Source organism: Ahaetulla prasina, chromosome 2, assembly GCF_028640845.1.
Source record: "Ahaetulla prasina isolate Xishuangbanna chromosome 2, ASM2864084v1, whole genome shotgun sequence".
Classification (NCBI taxonomy): domain Eukaryota; kingdom Metazoa; phylum Chordata; class Lepidosauria; order Squamata; family Colubridae; genus Ahaetulla; species Ahaetulla prasina.
In genome coordinates this window covers 252,587,501-252,606,816 of record NC_080540.1, presented here as the reverse complement: position 1 = coordinate 252,606,816, position 19,316 = coordinate 252,587,501, and the positions used below count along the sequence as shown (strand labels likewise).

At 38.4% G+C, this 19,316-nt stretch overlaps 1 protein-coding gene across 1 annotated transcript; it reads right to left on the bottom strand.

Annotated features, from left to right (window-relative positions):
• Nucleotides 1–7,002: 7,002 nt before the first annotated feature.
• Nucleotides 7,003–18,800, bottom strand: STARD4 (StAR related lipid transfer domain containing 4). Its single transcript, XM_058169457.1, has 6 exons — nucleotides 18,659–18,800; nucleotides 16,927–17,043; nucleotides 15,065–15,114; nucleotides 14,118–14,244; nucleotides 12,892–13,006; nucleotides 7,003–12,191 (listed from the first exon to the last, which is right to left on the bottom strand). Exons 2-6 carry the CDS (start codon nucleotides 17,029–17,031, stop codon nucleotides 11,965–11,967), a joined length of 624 nt encoding a protein of 207 aa, XP_058025440.1. The 5' UTR covers nucleotides 17,032–17,043; nucleotides 18,659–18,800; the 3' UTR covers nucleotides 7,003–11,964.
• Between the last annotated feature and the right edge of the window lie 516 nt (nucleotides 18,801–19,316).

Genomic DNA, 19,316 nt, shown 5'->3' with positions numbered 1-19,316 from the left:
CTTTGCTAAACTGGGCATAGGCATAGCCAGCTCGTGACGCATCTGGGCCGCAAGTTTGACAGTCCTGCTCTAGAAGACAACACAGGAAGTAGCAGACAAAACCTACTCCATTCCACCAGAACCAGCAGAGGATCTGGGAAAATCTCTTGAATTCATAGAAGACATAGTGGAGCTCTGGTTTTAGCAAAGCAATATACCACTGTACACAGCAACAAAGAATGTGATAGAGTTTCTGCATGGAGACTGCTCTCACCAATAACCAGCATGTACAATGCTGAATGGATTTCCCCCTGCCCCACAAACCAGTGACACAGACTTCTTGTATCTGCCAATGTTATGAGATGCAGTAGCAGTTTTCAGTCAAGAGTAGACTCATGTTTTTCAAGGAAGAGAGAGTAAGTCTGAAGACAAATCAAGAAAATCTAAAAAAAAAAGTTTTGGCAGCTATGGAAGCCTTTTGAAAATTACTATTAAATAGCTTGGCATGTCCAGCTGTTTCTTGCCATGGCCGAGGAGTCCTATGCTTCTGTTTTAATGCTCTTTCTTTAGATGTCAGTGTTTCTGCTCTCTGGGTGGAAATACTCCTGGTTTGTGTAAGAGTAATTGCTAGGATCATAATAGAAACCACAGAGTTGGTTGATGAGTCAATACTTTTGTTGCCTCCCAGAAACAAATGGCCTGTTGTTGAATTGCCACCATTTGGTCCTTCTCATTGTCTACTGAGCATATCTGAGACATGACCATAAACACAAGGTGAACAGAACAGATTCATCTCTTGACCAAGTCTTCACTGAAAAAATAAGCAACAGGAACAAGTGTTATGGAGCCTCTCTTCCTTTCTTCAGAGCTGTTTGAAGGAGGAGGAGGAGGAGGAGGTCATTCCTTAGTCCTTTTCCTCTGTCAGGTGCCACATAGGGCTAGACTCTCTCTCCCTTCCTATTCAACATCTGCATGAAACTACTACCTGCTAGGTAAGAGATATACTGATGATACTTGTTTCTTACATTATCTGGTGTTTTGTGAACTGCTCATAATCATTTGGAGTTGAAGAGCATCAAATTGAAATAAATAAATAAAAATAAATAACAAATCTCACACGAATCTGAAAAGAGATGCTGCAGATTGCCTCTTCCCAGGATATGAATATGGAACAGCTCATTTCCCTATCCAAGGAGCTAATCAGAAACCCTATCCCGCATACATCTTTTCTGAGAGTCCAAAAGAAAAACTAAACAAGAAGCTATCTGCTTCCCTCTTGCTCTCCCCACCCACATACTTATGAGGAACAGGCTGTCCAAACCAGAAATATTACCAATATTGTTGAGGAAGATAACAAGCATTCTCATCTATTGCTACAAATGCTACATTAAGAAGACTCAAACAACCTAGTAGGTGCCAAATACTAAACATTCTGTTATATCTGGGGTGAAAGTTTCTCTGGCAAATGTATGAGGAAGACAGAATTGGGGAGATCTTGGGAGTTTTTGGTTGTTTCCAAGGATTCATCAAGCTATGAACTCAAAAGAAATGATGTGGTATAAAAATATGCCTGAAATACCAAAGAATTTCTCAAACTATAAATAATGTATTACAAATAGGTAGTGTGAACTTATTTTCTGAGGGAGCATGACCAGCCTTTTCACAAAAGGTAGACTACATTTCACATAAATGTAGACTGGAGACTAATCCTGCCTCCTAAGTAAACCAATGCACCACAAATCTATTAACGATGTCCATTTCAATCTCTAAATTCATGGAGACCTAAAATTAGCCCTAAATGGATTTGCCACTGAGTAGGATTTTCTCATATATTTTACCAAAAAAAACCCAAAAAACCCTAGATAAGGTGAGCTCAAAATATCAGAGCCATCCAAAGCATAATGATACATTATAAATCCATTGGAAATACCCATTTCAATCTCCAAATTCATAGACACCTCACTCCAACCCTCAATAGGTTTGCCCCCTCCCATTGGGATCTTCCCATCTATTTTACTGGGAAACGTGGTAAGGCAGGCTAGAAAACTCAACCTCTTCCTAAGCATACCAATGCGCTAGAAATTCATTGGCAAATTCAGGGAGACCCAACTGTAATCCTAAATAGATTTACCCCTCAATGGCCTTTTCCCTTGTAATTTACTGGGAGACAGATTAGGAAGGCTCGAAAAGTCAACAAACTCCTAAGGATACTAATGCACCATGAATCTGTTTGTGATATTCATTTCACTATCCAAATTTATGGTGCTCTTAGTTGATTTGCTACCCAATAGCGTTTTTCAAAGTATGCCATGTAATCAAGATATCTAACATACATCTAACCATGTACGGTGGGCTCGAAAGGTAGGAACTTTAGTAAGCATACCAATGCACTAGAATGCCATTGGTTATGTCCATTTTACTCTCTGAATTCTTGAAGACCTAATTCTAAACCTAAGTGGGTTTGTCCCCAATGGGATTTTCCAATGCATTTTATCAGGAAACATAGCACGGGCTTGAAAAGTCAGCACCCTCCAAAGCATAATGATGGTTTATGAAGATCTTGGCAACGTCCATTTTGCCATCCTAATTCAAGGAACCCTAATGCTACCATGTTTCTTCTAAAATATGACCAGGTTTTATTTTCTTTTGACCCCCGAAAAGATGTCTAGGCCTTGAGGGGTGTCTTAATTTCCCCCCCACGCGCCTTGCCTGGCCACTTCTTTCGTGGCCAAAAAGCACAACCCACTCGCCCAATGTGCCTGGCCTGGCCACCAGGCTGCTTCTTTTGCAGCCAAAAAGAGCGAGCAACGCGATTCATGCACCTTACACATACTTGCCTACCTATAACGGTCACTCCTGTAGCCGCCCACCCAAAAAAGCCTGCTGTCATCCACTCTGGTAAGCCTGGCAGTGCCAAGCTTGCATCCTGCCTCTTGGAAGTACAGCCCAAAAGGACAGTGCCAGAACCACTAAAGCAAGGAAGGAAGACCCCCTCACCAGATAGAAAAAGAAACCATGAGGCAGGAAAAAATTCAAACACAACACAAATAATTAAATCACAACAGTTTAAATTCTTTTAAAACTAAAACACAAGCTCATTGCCAGAGCTCATACCCCAGGCAAGCTCAAGTGTAAACATTTGAGATAAGCCTAACAACAAAGAAAGCAATTAGTGCTAGTATGTAGCAAAGGAGCAAACACAGTAACTGTTGCTTGTTAAACCTATTACCAGAACAAATAGACACAGGAACTAGCCAGGTTTCTGAATCCTGCTTCTTTTCAGGAACAGAGATTAACATTTTTCCTTCCAAACAAAGCTGAACAGGGAAAATTATCCCATCAATAAACACAGAATTAAATAAATACCAAGCACAGAATTAAACTTCACCAAAAACCAGTTTTAGACCAAAACTCAGAAAGGGTATGTAAACTCACATTTGAATGTCTATCTTTCTACCTAGCCAAGAAGCCTTGCTGAATGTCACTCATCTTGGTTCCTTGTCATTAAAAGCTTCTTTCCAGCAGCTCTGCTTCGTTATTAAATTATTTTTTCAAAGCATTGATCATTGCATCCTGGCTGGAAGAACTCAAACAGGGGAGTAATTCCTCCCAACAGCAATGTAAAAGCTTAAAACAACCCTTCCCTTTTAAGAAAGTCAAGCCCCAGCAAAGTACCAGCAAAAGAAAAAAAAAACCCTCTGGAGTGAGTAAGTCTGGGTGTACTGCCCAGAACCTTTAGCTGTTAGATGTAATAAGGTGTAGTAAGAGACAGTTTCTGTAAGCAGGGCAATAAAAATTAGACTAGAAACAACACCAGAATGCCTTTCTTACAGGATTATCCCTGTCAAGTGGAAAAAAAATATTTCTTCCAACAACTGGTTCTCCGAACTACATAGAAAGTTAACAACAGGTTCTAGCGAATAGGTGCGAACCGGTAGAATCCCATCCCTGGTGTTAAGTCTCCATTAACTCACAAAACAAAATGGACACCGCCAATGGATTCCTAGCATATTGGTATGATTAGGAGGATGAAGACTTTTCCAGACCTGAGGGAAAATCCATTTGAGTTAGGTCTCCAGGGATTTGCTGAGCGAAATGTAGGTCGCCAACAGATTTGTGGTACATAGGAATGCTTAGGAGAGTGCTGACTTTTCTAGCCTGTCTTATCTGTGTCTTCAGAGTTCAACAGGGAATCTCCAAGATGGAGACAGAGGCAATTTTAATAGGCAATGTGTTTGCATTCGACATATTGGAGACTTGTTTTTATATCATTAATTTAGCCCTCTGGCTGTTCCTTTGGTTTTCTAGTGATGGCAATTAACTGCAGTTCAATGCTGTTCTTTTCAGCCTGGTTTCAGTTTTCAGGGAGCTAGAAAAATGACAGCAATGCTATTAAAAGCTTGCATTGCCTTGTGTGACAATTATGAAACTGTCTTGCACACAGAGGATGATGACAGCAACCATAATGGGTTTATATAGTAGCCTGCCTGACAGGAGTCTCCACTGGTGAACCAGTTTATTCAGTCAGTGGGTGAGTTTCACAATGTATCCTTTCCCATCACATAGTTGGAAAGGATTAGCTGATTACCTGGTGACATCAGCCTCTGACATGAACAGGGGACATAGCTGGAATGTACAGCAGTTTGTCAGAATTGACCACCTACTCTATGCCATCATACCTCAACACACCTGGATGATAATATAACAAAAATGCACATAAGTTAATACTATATGGAGGCTTCCGATCTAAGATGCTACAATTGGGAAGTGACTCAACTGATATCTTTGCCCAAGCAATGCAATGCAAAGAGATGAACATCCATCATTATGGATTGGCTGAGCCATAAGAATTTGATTGAATTATAAACTCTCTTAAAATAGGCTTCCTTTCCAGTTAAAAGCACTGGCTTAAATATGAAGGTCTGAATTTCTTTTTTCCCCACTAAGATACACAAATATGGTACGTTTACCATAAGATATATTGTGCAACACCTAGAATTAGTTATTCTAGGCAACATATGTACATATTTAACTGAATTATATTCCCTATGTATTTTCTCCCTTGTATAGAACTCACTTCCTTCAAAAATCTGTTTTTTTCAATGCAGTGTTGCAAAAGGAAAAAGAAATACTTTTTTGTTTAAACCTGCAACATGAAGCCATTTCTGTGTTCCATGTATTACAAAATGCAAGAGTGATGGACTTGCCTTGGTCTAGCACTGGATTAAATAGCTTTATTAGAGAGAATATACATTCATAACTTGCTACAATGAAATTTAACAAAATTAAAATTTTGTTGAATTTCTATTTCCTTCATGGTCCCTTTCACATTTTTTATCATATCTACCAGGGTTTAAATGTCAGCCTACAATCCCAGAAAAACAAGCATGCTATAGCACAAAGTAATTGCTACCAAGGCACGTGTAACTATATTTTATAAATAAAGTACATGTAGAAAACAAAAGGAAGACTCTTAAAATGAATAAAGCTTTGACATTAAAGCAGAATGAAAAGAAAATTAAGAGATTGGTTAGAGAAAAAGTAGCTTTCTAGACAAAACAAAACAGATAAAACATTGAAATAACAGATTAAAAGCAGGGGTGAGTTTCAAAATTTTTTACTACCGGTTCTGTGGGTGTGGCTTATTTGGTGATCGTGGCTTGGTGGTCATGGCCAACTTGAAGTCACTCAGGGCAAGGTGGGGCGGCACTTTGCTCTGAAGGACATCAAGTTGGCCACACCCACTCAGTCACATGACCAATGCTGCAGAGACAGGATGATTTCTCCCAGGGGACAGCCAGAGCTTTGCTGCCTCCTCTTTTCCTCAGAAGAGCTGCCTCCAAGTCCTTGCAAAGGGACACACACACACACAACACAACACGACTCACAAACAATGTAAAAGCAGCTGCACTTCACCCACAATGACCCCTGCAACAAGCAGGAACTTCACACAGCCACAAAAAGCTCAAAAACTAACTTTCACACTTTACACACACACAACACAACACAACACAACTGACTCACACACAATGTAAAAGCAGCTGCACTTCACCCAAAATGTCCCCTGCAACAAGCAGGAACCTCACACAGCTACAAAAAGCTCAAAAACCAGCTTTCACACTTTACACACACACACACAACACGACTCACACACACACACACACACACAAAATGCCACATACAGCTTTGTGAGATTCTGTGTGTTTGTGTAGTTAGAGTGAAACCCTACAGAAATACACCAAATCTCAGAAAGCTGCACAAATATTTTATTATTTTATTTTATTTATATTTTTTATAGATCAGGGGTCTCCAACCTTAGTAACTTTAACGTTTGTGGACTTCAACTCCCAGAGTTCCTCAGCCAGCAAAGGCACTGAGGACATGGATTGCAGGCAGGCAGGCAGATTCAGTTGCTAGCTGATGCAACTGATTGCAGAAGACGAAGGAAAGCGAGCCCGAAAGGACCTTACTTAATTATGTTAAGTGGGGAGGGGTTTTTGGGTGGGCCAGAGGAAAAAAAGATTTTAAAAGACTCCTCTGAGGATCCCAGCTGAAGTTGCCTAATAGCAGCCCAGAACCTCTTAACTCAGCTGGGATCACCAGAGGAGGTTTTAAAACCTTTTTTAGCCAAAGAGGTTGTTAAAAAAAAAACAACTTTTAAAGGGTTCTGATGATCCCTGCTCAGCTGCGCGATCATCAGAGGTTTTTTTTTTTACTTTTAAAAGCCTTTTTTTGGCTAAAGAAAAGATGCTTTTAAAAGTAAAAAAACCCAAACCTCTGATGATCGGAGAAACGATTCGGGGGCATGGCCAACCAGCCATTACTACCGGTTCTCCAAACACCAGATTTTTACTACCGGCTCTCCAGAACCGGAGCGAACCGGGAGCAATCCACCACTGATTAAAAGGATACACATCTTTTTCTCTTGTTCTTATGTAGTCATTGTCAGTATGATTAATGCTGGAGTAGATGTGCCGATGACATGAATCAATTTAGGCGATTAGATATGCATATATTATTAGATAAACCAGTATTTGTTCAGTTTTAAGAAACACACAAAACGATTTTGATCGAAACATTTTAATACATAAATATAAATAATTTCTATTATAATACAGAACAGCAATGCATCACAATTTGCATTTGTTCTTACACTACGAACATCCTCCTTACATCTTTTTTTCCCCCTTTACCTTAAATGGAATTCTCACTTGAGCCTGCAAAGTGATTTCCAAGCATCTATTTAAACTGACAAGAAATTCAGATCAATAGCACAGCAGTTAGGATTATATTCTGCCAGATTGTCATCTGAATGCTTCATAAAGATAGAACAAAAAAGGATGCATGAAAAAGCACTGTTTAATTTCTTAAAAACTTATTATTTTATTCCTGAAAAAAATGTTGAATCAAGCCTGGATGCTATCCAGTGGTAACGACACATTCCTAAATCATAAAGGTAAAGGTTCCCCCGCACATGTGTGCTAGTCATTTCCAGCTCTAGGGGAGGTGGTCATCTCTGTTTCTAAGCCGAAGAGCCAGTGCTGTACAAAGACGTCTCCGTGTTCATGTGTCCGGCATGACTAAATGCCAAAAGTGCACGTAGCACTGTTACGTTCCCACCAAAAGTAGTTCCTATTTTTCTACTTGCATTTTTTACATGCTTTCAAACTGCTAGATTGGCAGAAGCTGGGACAAGTAACGGGAGCTCACTCCATTATGTGGCACTAGGGATTCGAACCGCTTAAATGCCAACCTTCTGATCGACAAGCTCACTGTCTTAGCCACTAAGCCACCGTGTAAATCATACTGAATAGTAATTGATTTTATTAGCTGAATCTGGAGAGCCATCAATTCACAGGAACGTTAACAGGTTATTGACATTCATCTCATTGTTTTTCTGCCAATAACAATATCTTTACCCTTTAAGGGGAAAAAAATGAAAGGGTGCAGTAATGGGATGTTTTCAAAGTGATGGCTCTTAATGTCACCAATCAAAAGACAGATTGTGCATGTAATACATCATTCCCTTGGCTAAAACAAAAGAAAAGTAGTGGAAAAGCATGAGAGAATTGAAACATCTGGATTCCCCTCCCTTCCCCATAAAATAGAAGCATCTTTAAACCAAATTCTTAGATCTAGATTAGTAAAAAAGTATATAAAATATATATGAACATATATAGTATCAACTATATATTCAGTCCTTTAAAAAGAAAAATCCAATGCAAGTCTGCTCAAGTCCTCTAGCTACAATCCAATGCATATTTTCTGAGCCTCACTAAGTTTAATGGTTCTAACTGTCTAGTTCAGAGGTCTTTAACCTTGGCAATTTTAAGCTTGGCGGACTTCAACTCCCAAAATTCCACAGCCAGCTTAAAGTTGCCAAGGTTGGAGACACCTGGTCTAGTTCCTAGGAAGATTATGGAATTGCATCATTGTTTTTATTAAAGGAGTCAGAAAAAGAAAATATTTTGTTACAATTTCCTACCAGAATCGGCAGATTCTGGAACTACTGAGGATTGAGCAGTTTCTTTGCAATCAACCTCCTAAACTAGAACTAACAGTTGAAAATCTAAGACAAACAAACCTTATTATTATCAACAAACAGAAAAAGGATCGCTAGCAGCATTAAACTAGAAATCTTTAACAGATTTTACTTCTGTTATAGAGGTACTGGAGCAAATACTAGGCTCTATAGTATAAAGGTAAAGGTTCCCCTCGCACGTACATGCTAGTCGTTGCCGACTCATCTCCGTTTCAAAGCCGAAGAGCCAGCGCTGCCCGAAGACATCTCCGTGGTCATGTGGCCAGCATGACTTAACGCCAAAGGCGCACGGAACACTGTTACCTTCCCACTAAAGGTGGTCCCTATTTTTTCTACTTGCATTTTTATGTGCTTTCGAAACTGCTAGGTTGGCAGAAGCTGGGATAAGTAACGGGAGCTCACCCCGTTACACGGCAGCACTAGGGATTCGAACCACTGAGCTGCCGACTTTTCGATCGACAAATCAACATCCTAGCCCCTGAGCCACCGCTCCCCTTGCTCTATAGTATACACTTTTTTAAAAAAAGCATCTTCTAGTCAAAGCTAAGATTCTGCATTTTGGCTTGAATTACACAGATTCTTTGTCTATTACACAGACACAATGGCCTGCATGCATTTAATGTTAATTTTGCCATCTATTCACAATTCATTTAGAATAACTTCAGGTAATGTTATTTGTAATACTGGCATGCTATTTACAACACTTTCTAAGCCTAGATACTATTTATTAGGCATTTGCTTTGCTATCAAATAATGGAATATATAATGTCCCTTTCCTGGAAAAAAAATGACATCCTATGCCAGGTAAACAAATACTAATCAGCTACCACACAACCAAAAAAGCCAGGTGAATTGTCTATTTAAATAACAGTTAAAGCAAGTTCATGGGGATGTGACAATGTTCTGATTTACTCCACACAATATGTGAATATAGCCCTTATGTCCAGCTGTTTGTAATAATGCAGAAGCAGATTCTTTTACATAAATTCACAGCTGTGTGAGAAAATCTAGCACAATTTCATGCTGCTGCTGAAATTTTCCCAATGCTGTACATCAGGGGTGTCAAACTCGCGGCCTGCAGGCCAGATGCATCAAATGTTGGCCACGCCCACCCCTGGTTTAGCGAAGGGGAGGAAAGTTACAATGTGTCACATGACAACGTGACAACGTAAGTTTGACACCCCTGCTGTTCATGTAAACCAATACTGTAAGAAGTGCTACAGGTGTAATGACTATAAATTGCAGTGCTTTGAGCTGCCCTTAATAAGGAGTCAGTGATTTAGAGTTGGTGTGAATATTATGAGTAACTTTTGGATTGAGCTAGTAGCATAATCTTTCTTATACTTGCAAGGCAAAATTAGGAAATGGCATAAAAAGTTTAACAACACACTGTTCTAATTCTTTCACAAAAACACATTCTCCAAATTCTGGTCACAGCAAATGTTTAGAATGTACATTATGAAGTAGATGGCTTTATAAGACGTCGGAAGTGTCATTTTTGGACATCAACTAATAGTGTAGGGATTAAAGCTGCCAAGCTCCCCCACCCAAAAAAAATTAGAAAAAAGAAAGATCAGTGATCAATATCTGGTATAGGAGTCCTCTGTATTAAAGACTAAGAAATAAGTCACAATAACTCTATCCCTGCATAACTGTGGAAGAAATGGATGCAAGTTTAAACCCTGAGGTTGTTACACCCAGACGACTGAACTATTATATTCTTCCTTACTTTATCTTCTTCATTAATATGGCTTCTTACATCTGCACTAAAAATAAGTATATATCTGATACCTATCATTTAATCTTATTTTTGGTGAGTAATGTTGCCCCATCATCATGGCTCCAGAGATCTGGGTATAAATGATGAATAAACATGGGATAGTTCATTTTCTAAAACTCATGCTTCTGTTCTTTTAATTGGAATAAGCACTGTGGTGAAACCTTACTGGCTTGATGTGTGATTGCACACGAATTAATAAATCTGGATCACTTGGAAGCCCTTTAAGGATCAGGATATTTTATTCTATCCATGATTGAACAAGCAGAAGCTGAGGTAAAGCATTTATAACAATTTTAGTTTCTCAGCTATGAGCTCATTCTTTAGTACCCCATATTTACATCCTCAGGTGGTGCTAGAATAGCATAACAAGCCAAGTATATTAGCATATGGTCTCTTATTGAAAACATTGTTGTCTCCCTTGCCACTATAAAGTCATGTACCACAAAAATGGATACTCATAATATGGCCTCAGTCTTCGTATAATATATAATTTGACTACGTAGCGTGTGTTTCATATTCCTATCGTTTATATAGCTTTCTACTGAAATGATATTAAATAAAGAAGATAATTTAAAATGTCAGGCTTTAAATTATAGAAATCATGTATAATTTTCAAATAAGCATATTAAATACCAAATGTTTTTAAACCTAAAACTTGAAAGTACAGCATGCAACAATTTTGAAAGAGATGATAAAAGTCCTCAAAAGTCTTTCAAGTCACTCAGCTTTTGCAGCACAGAACCAGGTTTCATTGCTTACATCAACAATTCAGTTATAGTGCCCCTCAAGGCAATGATTGGGAATGCAATTTCTATTCTCACGGTACTATGGTATAAGTAGACATACACATCTGACACCCAGATGATCTCTGATACGTAACAATAGCATTTCCAAAACAAATATGCACCTATATTGTGTTGCAGTATTCCCAATATGGCAAGGAGAGCTCCAAAATGTACCAATTCTGCTGCACTGAAATGTGTGCCATTTCACAGAACCAATATATTGTTCTGATAACTCTAAGTATGTGAACTTAACCTAAGATCTTACTTGTAAACCTGCAAATTTCTTAAGTCCATAAAAACAGGTTTCTGTGTATTCAGAATAATGTCAACAGTATATTTGCAATCCTATCACCTTTAGTGCATTGAGGGGGAGTATAACTGAATATCGTCCAATAAAGTCCAATATAGTCAATAAAACTTTGAGCCAAGGAGTGAGAGAGTGCCTTGGAACAGAAGGACCCTAAATTATGTTTAAAATTCCAAGAATAGCAGATGTTCTGCCGTAAAGATGTGTAGAAGGCAATGGGGAGGAAATTCCCCAACACAAATACACTGGTTTCTGGTTTCCTAACATGCTGTTAGGAAATCAAATCCTTGAAATTAATACCCTGATAAAACACTTTCCACAGCTATAAAAAGTTCTGTGTTCAAGAGAATAAAATAATTTACACGTCAGGTCTTAAAATTAGGGCATGTGCTTTTTTCTAACATAAACATGGATATTACTTTAGAACAATCATCTCAACTGAATTCTTGGAGAGTCTTATTTCAAAATAAATATATTGATCTATGCAATTAAAACTACTGTAAAACTATATATATACTGTGTAAAACAGGAAAAGATCATGAATGATACAGAGAATTTGTAGTTGCATTAATTATGCCTTCAGAGCTTTCCTAAGATCAGAATAAAAACTGATCAGTGTACCAGCCATAGCTGTATCTACTACTGATTGGGGGAGCATCCCACGCAGGTCCGTCTGGATAAAGCCAACTAAAAGACTATATCTTGGATTGTCCATGAGTGGAAAGCAGAACCAGCCACAAGGATGGTTAAATCCTCGAACAAAACTTGGCCTTACTTCACCGTGATCCAGGCTAATACCTATTTTAACAAACAACATCAACAGCAATTATATGAGGATCTAGAGGAACGCATTTTTAAAATGACTTTTTAACTGAATGAACATTTTGGAAGTTGCATAATAAAAAAGCATTCAAAACAATAAGCATAAAATAAAGGGACATGAAAAGATTATTTATCTTAGGCACATGTGCACTCACATAAACATAATTTCAGGAAGACATGCAACTATTTTATATATCAAAGCTCAGAATTTCTGTTCTGAATTGTTTTGTACAGATAAGAGTAAAATTTTAAAGGAAGGGACTATCCAAACCGCAGACCTGAACCATCACTTTATTCACCAGGAGAGTCTTTATTCAGCCATATAAATTAAGGAAATCAGCATGTGAAGAAGCATTTATGCATGCCTAAAGTTATTAACAGCATTGTGCTTATTATTTCATGATACTGCAAGTACTTCAATTTTATTTTCTGTTGATTAGCATAATCAAAAATAGTTTTTTAAAAATTTCTAGCTGCCCCTGCTTTTGTGAGCCTTGCCTTAAAATGACTGATTTTTTCCAGTGAATTAACCATTATAATACACAAGGATTTTCTCCATATTTCTACACTTCATTTGTCACAAATGTACTAAATTTATCTTTCAGACAGAAGAAAACAGGTTTAATTGACCAGGTAGCTGGATTAGAAGATAAAAAGATTATTACTGAGAATTTACCACATGATAGCAGTCCATCTTCACAATTGGTTGTGTAGGAGAAATCAATGAACTCTCTTGGTGCAATGATATTCAATATTTGACCAGCTGTAGTATAACGCATTACACAGCAATTCTGCAAAATGATCATAGAAAGGCAGTTTATGGGTGATTCATTTTTATTAAGCAAATTTTTGCATTTTTATTAAGCAAATTATTAAAAGTCCTAAAGCAATGGTAGGGTTTATGTATTATATTGACATGTAATGGATTTCCTGGCTTAGGGTACTGAATGAACTAAATTAATTGCAATTTATTGAATGAACCATAGCTAAGCAAACCTTTGTTCAGCATAATATTTTAATCCAGCCTGTATATTCAGTATGTACATATACAGATGTTCCTTACTTAATGATCACTTGTTCATCAACTGTTTGAATTTATGGTGGTGCTGAACAAAAGGTACTTATAACCAGTCCTTGAAGTTCTGGCTGTTGAAACACCCCAGCAGTCATGTGATCACAATCTAAACAACCAGCCCAGATTTCCAACTGTTGCACATGTTCATGCAACCTTCACAAACTTCCCTGCCGGCTTCCCACAAGCCAAGTCACTGAGGAAGCCGGCAGGAAGTCAGAAGTCATGATCATGTGAGATTGTCGCTTAACAACTTATGGTGATTCGCTTATCAATGGTAACTGGTGACTGCCATCACTAATTGGTACAATCATGTGACATTGCACTTAATTACTGCATCACTTAATGATGGAAATTCCACTTCCAGTTATTGCCATTAAGTAAGAACTACCTGTATTAATATTGTTCTGAGGCCAAGAAAATCTTTTCAGGATCATGAAAATTATATTCAGCTAGCATTAAGTGCTGTATAGGACAAAACAGTTTGGGAGAAAAGGCTATGCTTGCCCTTTCATCAGTAGAGATCTAAATTAGAGTGTTCTACAACTATGACCTTTAAAACAATTACTTATCGTGCCTTCTTCCTTTCTTTAGATTTGCTTTAATAAAAGAAAAGGGGTGGGCAGATTTCAGATGTGTTAGCTAGCTCTACTGAGGTCCCCAATTTAGGAATAAGTAAGAATGTCACTTAAAGCATATGCACAAATTAATTTCTTACCGATTGTTAAACATAATGCATCTTACATTTGCTAATCAGAATCCTGATAGTTATGATCGGTAAATGAAAACCCCAAAAGTGCTAAGTGCATGAAATATGGCCCATGCATTACCTCTTCATACTTTTCAACAATGTCCATTGTGGTCATCAGGCTATCCCAGCTGATCCGATAAGGTCCAGGACGTATGTGATCTATTATTCTATTGGTAACATCTTCCACAATACCTTGTGTCTTATAGCTAAAGACCAGATTTAATAGAAGAAGGTTTAAAACTGTTAAAGCTTACAATGAGGATATTTGTCTTTATTTTTAGAAGTTGTTGAAAAACCAATAAACCTCTGTAGTAAGTGTCTAACTCTTCCAAGTCTTTATGCATAAATCCCATTTGAAAAGGTGGAGTTACACATAAAAATTACTCGTTCCTCAGGACTGGATTATAATACTATGTCCTATAACTTAGGGTATTGCACTTACGTATATATATATATATATATATATATATATATATATATATATATATATATATATATATATATATATATATATATATATATATATATATATATATATATATATATATATTACATGTTTCAAACATGGCTAATTGATGAGTTTGATATTAGGATCCAATGTTGTAGTTATGATAACCAAGTAAATAATTGTAAGGAGCTATGGAGATAATCTTAGAGAAAGCATCCAAAAGCCAGACAATGAGGAAGCATATGTTAAGCCCAAGGAGACAGAAAGGTCTTAGAAAAACACTGGGCAAGCTTCCCCTGAATCTCTGGACCATAAGAGGAAGGGAAAAGTAAACACAGGCTGATTTGCAAGATTCTGTCACTTCGGACTATTTCAGTATAATTCTCATCTTCCTAAGGAGACGGTTTTGTGATATGGTATACATCATAATTCTGATAATAATGTACTGGTGGGTGCCCAGTTTTTTTATTTTTGCTCTAATATTGCAAGATCTTATTATTTATTTTGATTAAGACAGCACACATACATGCACATGTAGCTTAATCTTATACAAATGTTTTAATTAAAGTTCAACTTACAGATACCCACTGAATTCTTCCGATGGTTTACGCCAAACAGTAACATCTTTCTGCAGAAAAAAAAAATGAAGGATCACACTACTGATATGTTACTAAAACATTCAATGAATCTCTAAGAATGTGGAATATAATTAAGATGTTTAAAAAGTGTATTTCAGACCTTATTCAGAGACCTTATTAGAAGGAACTTTTCACATAGAGGCAAACCTTAAAAACTTCCTGGATACAGAAACATTATTTTTAAAAATAACAAAGAATACATATGATAATTACTATTTTGCATATCCATCTTCATTCATTGATACCCATGCACCACCCCTAAATTGTTATTTTTATAGATGTTACTTAAATGTGAATTCATTAAATAATATATTTAAACTGATCCAACTTAGAACATTTTATACATTTTAAGACCACTGCAGACAGACAAAGTTACCATATTTTTCGGTGTATAAGATGTACCTTTTTACCCCCAAAAAGAGGGTGAAAATCTGGGTGCGTCTTATACACCGAATGTAGCCCCACCCACCTGCCGCCCCCCATCCTTTGGAGGTTGTTGGCCTCTGTGCGTTGCATTTTCCGGCGGTTTCAGGCGGCAGGGATCCTCACATTAGAGTACTGCTTGGAACTAGCCTAAAATCCCCGCTGCTGCGTTTTCCTGAGGACGCATGGCTGTGCGAATTGCATCAGGGAGGAAAATACGATGCATGAGCCGCTTCGCAAGAGCATCGCCTCCATGCATCGTGTTTTCCTCCCCGATGCAATTCGTGCAGCCGTGCGTCCTCATGAAAACGGTCTTGCATCTGCTGTGGCACTTCAAAAGGCTGTGCTACAGCTGATCAGTGCTGTAGGCGACTAGTAGACTGGTGCCTCTATTTTTAAAGAAGGTAGACCAGTGCGCTCCCAAAAAAGGCAAGTAGACCGGTATGGTTCTGCTAGACTGAAGCAAGCCTGGTAGACCATTATGTTTCCTGATTAGAAAAAAGAAAATTTTTTGGTTAAAAAACTTACAGTGACTCTGAAAGAATCGAACAGAAATGGGCTGGAAGCCAGATCTGCTAGAGATGTTTCTCTCAGGCTAAACTGAGTCAAAACTGGGCCCAACAGGAAGGAGGAAGGGGCGTGGTAAAAAAACTATGACTCAGTCTCTAGGCAGATCTGGCTGTAGCAACCCATGTCTGACCAATGCCTCAGCCTCACTGGAGAAATGGTCGCTTGCTGGGCACTGCACAGGAGGTGTAAGGCAAGGCGCTGCCACCCAAAAACTGTTGCCGCGATCTCTACTGCCTGGAACCGCCCAAAAACGCGATGCTCTTTCTTTGCCTCTGCACATCCCATTTTTGGAACTGGGGAGGCAGCGGAAATCTCCAGGCGGCGGAGATCGTGCCAACAGTGTTTTTGGGTGGCAGCGCCTTGCCTTTTCCCCCCTGCGCAGCACCTGCTTCACCAAGCAAGTCCCGACCTTCGCGCTTCCCCAGACCGCTCCCATTATCAAAATCCGAATAGAAGTGAGGACGCCGCTGATCCTGATGCTGGTAGGCAGAGGCAGAATTCTTTTTTTCTTGTTTTCCTCTCCCAAAATTAAGGTGCGTCTTATACTCCGGTGCATTTTATAGACCGAAAAATACAGTAATAACACAGATAAATTATAACCTATAATTTATCACTATCAGATAGTAGCAACACATCTTCTCCAAAGATTTGGTTGGTTGTTTTTACTTATTTAGAAACTAAGAATCATCATATTGTGTTCTATTTTTCTAAAACTAGCACAGCAAATACAGTCATGAACACAATTTAATATAATATAAATGTTTACATTGATGTCTTATTCAAATTAAAAAACTTGCTCAATAACTTACTGTTTTCCTAGCAACTCTCCATTCATTGTCCTCAATGTTATAGTACTGAATCATTGTATTTTTTAGCCTTGTAGCCAAAGAATCTATACTAGAAGTATCTTCCATTCTTTTTGTAACCTATAAGGGGAAAAAACAATTTAAAAATAAAATCATCTGAGATTGATTTCTTTTCCTGTTTGGCATTAACATCAAGATAAATCAACTTGTCTCCAAACTGCAAATAAATAAATAAATAAATATGATTATCCCAAGATTTAAACTTCCTTAATAAAATGCCCCAGACTTCTAACAATTATGGTATTTTGGCAGTTAATCAATTCAAATTAATTATTTTTAATCTCTGTGTATAGGTTGAATGTCAAATTTCTGTGACTATTAAAAAAAAATCCAGGTAAGCTATTTTTAGAATGTTTCTTACCTTCAAATCATTATTACTAAGATTTTCTAAACCAATTACTGCACAATTAAAGTGGAAAGTATTAAATTTCATATTTAATAAAGGAGCAACAATACCTTGATTAATTATTTATTTAATATTGATTGGTTGATTGATTTTGCCTTCCAATTGACTCCTGGTGACTGCCTGAACAAGTCCCTGCACAATGTTTCTTGGCACAATGTCAGAAATGATTTTGAAGGTGTCATTGCCTCCTTCCCAGGGCTAAGAGAGAATGACTGTCCCCAAATCTACCCAGCTGGCTTTATGCCCAAGGTGAAAATAGAACTCATGGTCTCCTGGTCTTCTATCCAGATGCCTTAACAACTATCCCAAACTGGCTTTCCATCTTACTTTTAGGATATACAAAATTTAAGTTTACCAATAACTTTGTACATTTTATTTTTTAACTTAAAATATTTTCATAACTTCCCACAATGTCATAGTCTCTACGCACTCTGCCTGTTGTGCCTAATGGATAATATATGGAGATAGAACTCTGTGACTCCCAGACTACAAAATATGGTCCTAGTTGTGTTGCTTTTTAGCCCCTACTCTTTTTGCCTTTGCAAAATAGCCAAAGTATATTTCACTGAACAATGTTGAAAATATTAGCATGGGTCTTTAAATTATACATCTTAAATTTTTGGTTTGTATGTTGTATTTTTGTTGCTTATTACATAGACCATGCAGTTTAATCAAAAGGCAGGATAAAAGTCAAAACACTAAGTACTCTTTCAAATAATTCCGTTAAATTAAGTCAACTCTTCCCACGTTCGCAACTCTTTCAGAGCTAACCACTGACACCCAACGAGGAGGGGGAAAAAATTCAGAAATCTAGTAACACATAAGCATCATTGACCTGTCTCCCGCCCCATCCCCAGAGATCTGGATTTAAATCGTACAACAGTTTGGTCTTTTTATGCACTTCATAAAATGAAATGCAAGCTCAGAGCAGCTTACGCCTTTTAAGCAGATCTGGCGGTCCCAAAAAGCGCTATCAGATTCCACCCGCAGCCTAACGAAGTCTCTCCTCTTGCGATGGGGAAAGGAGATGTCAGCGTTTTGCCTTCATTGAGGTCCGACGCCCCCTGACTTTAAACCCAAGGATCCTGAAATTTCCACGGGTTAAAAAACGGTAATGGACAATCAGGTACCCTTCCCGACGTGTATCTAAACACGGAGAAAAAGGCTCAGCAGGTGATGTAACGCTTGCGTGCCGAAATCTCCCGAGGTTGGTGTTATCAAGCAAAGAGCATCCTTCTCTGATGTTCTCTGCAATCCCCTTTTACTTACCGGAGTCGAAGCAGGGGAAGGTTAACTCGACAAAGCCTCGACTCTAACCAATGGTCTGCCCCCACCCCAGAAGAAGCGAATGGGATCCTTCAGGTCACCAACGGCTCCTCGCAACGAAGGAGCTTCCCTCGCCTAGTTTTCCATCTCCTCACCCGGTCGAGCGGCTCATTCACGTAGCCAATCCGAACCCAGCTGGCATTTCCCCCGCAACCAATAGGCAGCAAGTCTACCTCCCTCCCCACTCTTTGTTTTGATTCATCTTGCGTTTTGGTACAGGCGGCCTGCGTCCATTGGCTGTTGATTGAGTGACGGCAGAATCGCGCGTGGTAACTGGCCAATAGGAAGAAAGAATGACGTTGTGGGGGGGGACAGCTGTAAAAAAGTTACCGTTTCTGCTCAGGGAAGGGTTTCCTTTGCTTTTTAGCCAAGGTGAGGCGGATGCTTTGGTGTCCCTCAGAGTTGGATGGTGACTAAACCAGAACACACCCAGGTCATGAAACATTAGAACATGTTTCCAAGTGACAATCCCTTTGGAAAGTTAAGAAAAAGAGTTGAAGTTGCCCCAGTATTGTGGGACAAACATGGGCAGAAGTTAGTGAAGTTCCAACTCCCAACATCCTTACTGGCCTTTGCAGGGATACTCTCATATGATCTGAAC

What these genes read in the sequence shown, in the direction of transcription:
- STARD4 (XM_058169457.1), bottom strand. Translation starts at nt 17,031, where the DNA reads ATGGAAGATACTTCTAGTATAGATTCTTTGGCTACAAGGCTAAAAAAT. An exon ending in GGAGAGTTGCTAGGAAAACA is followed by an intron (nt 15,115 to 16,926) that starts GTAAGTTATTGA and finishes TTTTTTCTGCAG; the next exon opens with AAAGATGTTACTGTTTGGCG. An exon ending in TTGTTGAAAAGTATGAAGAG is followed by an intron (nt 13,007 to 14,117) that starts GTAATGCATGGG and finishes ATCATTTTGCAG; the next exon opens with AATTGCTGTGTAATGCGTTA.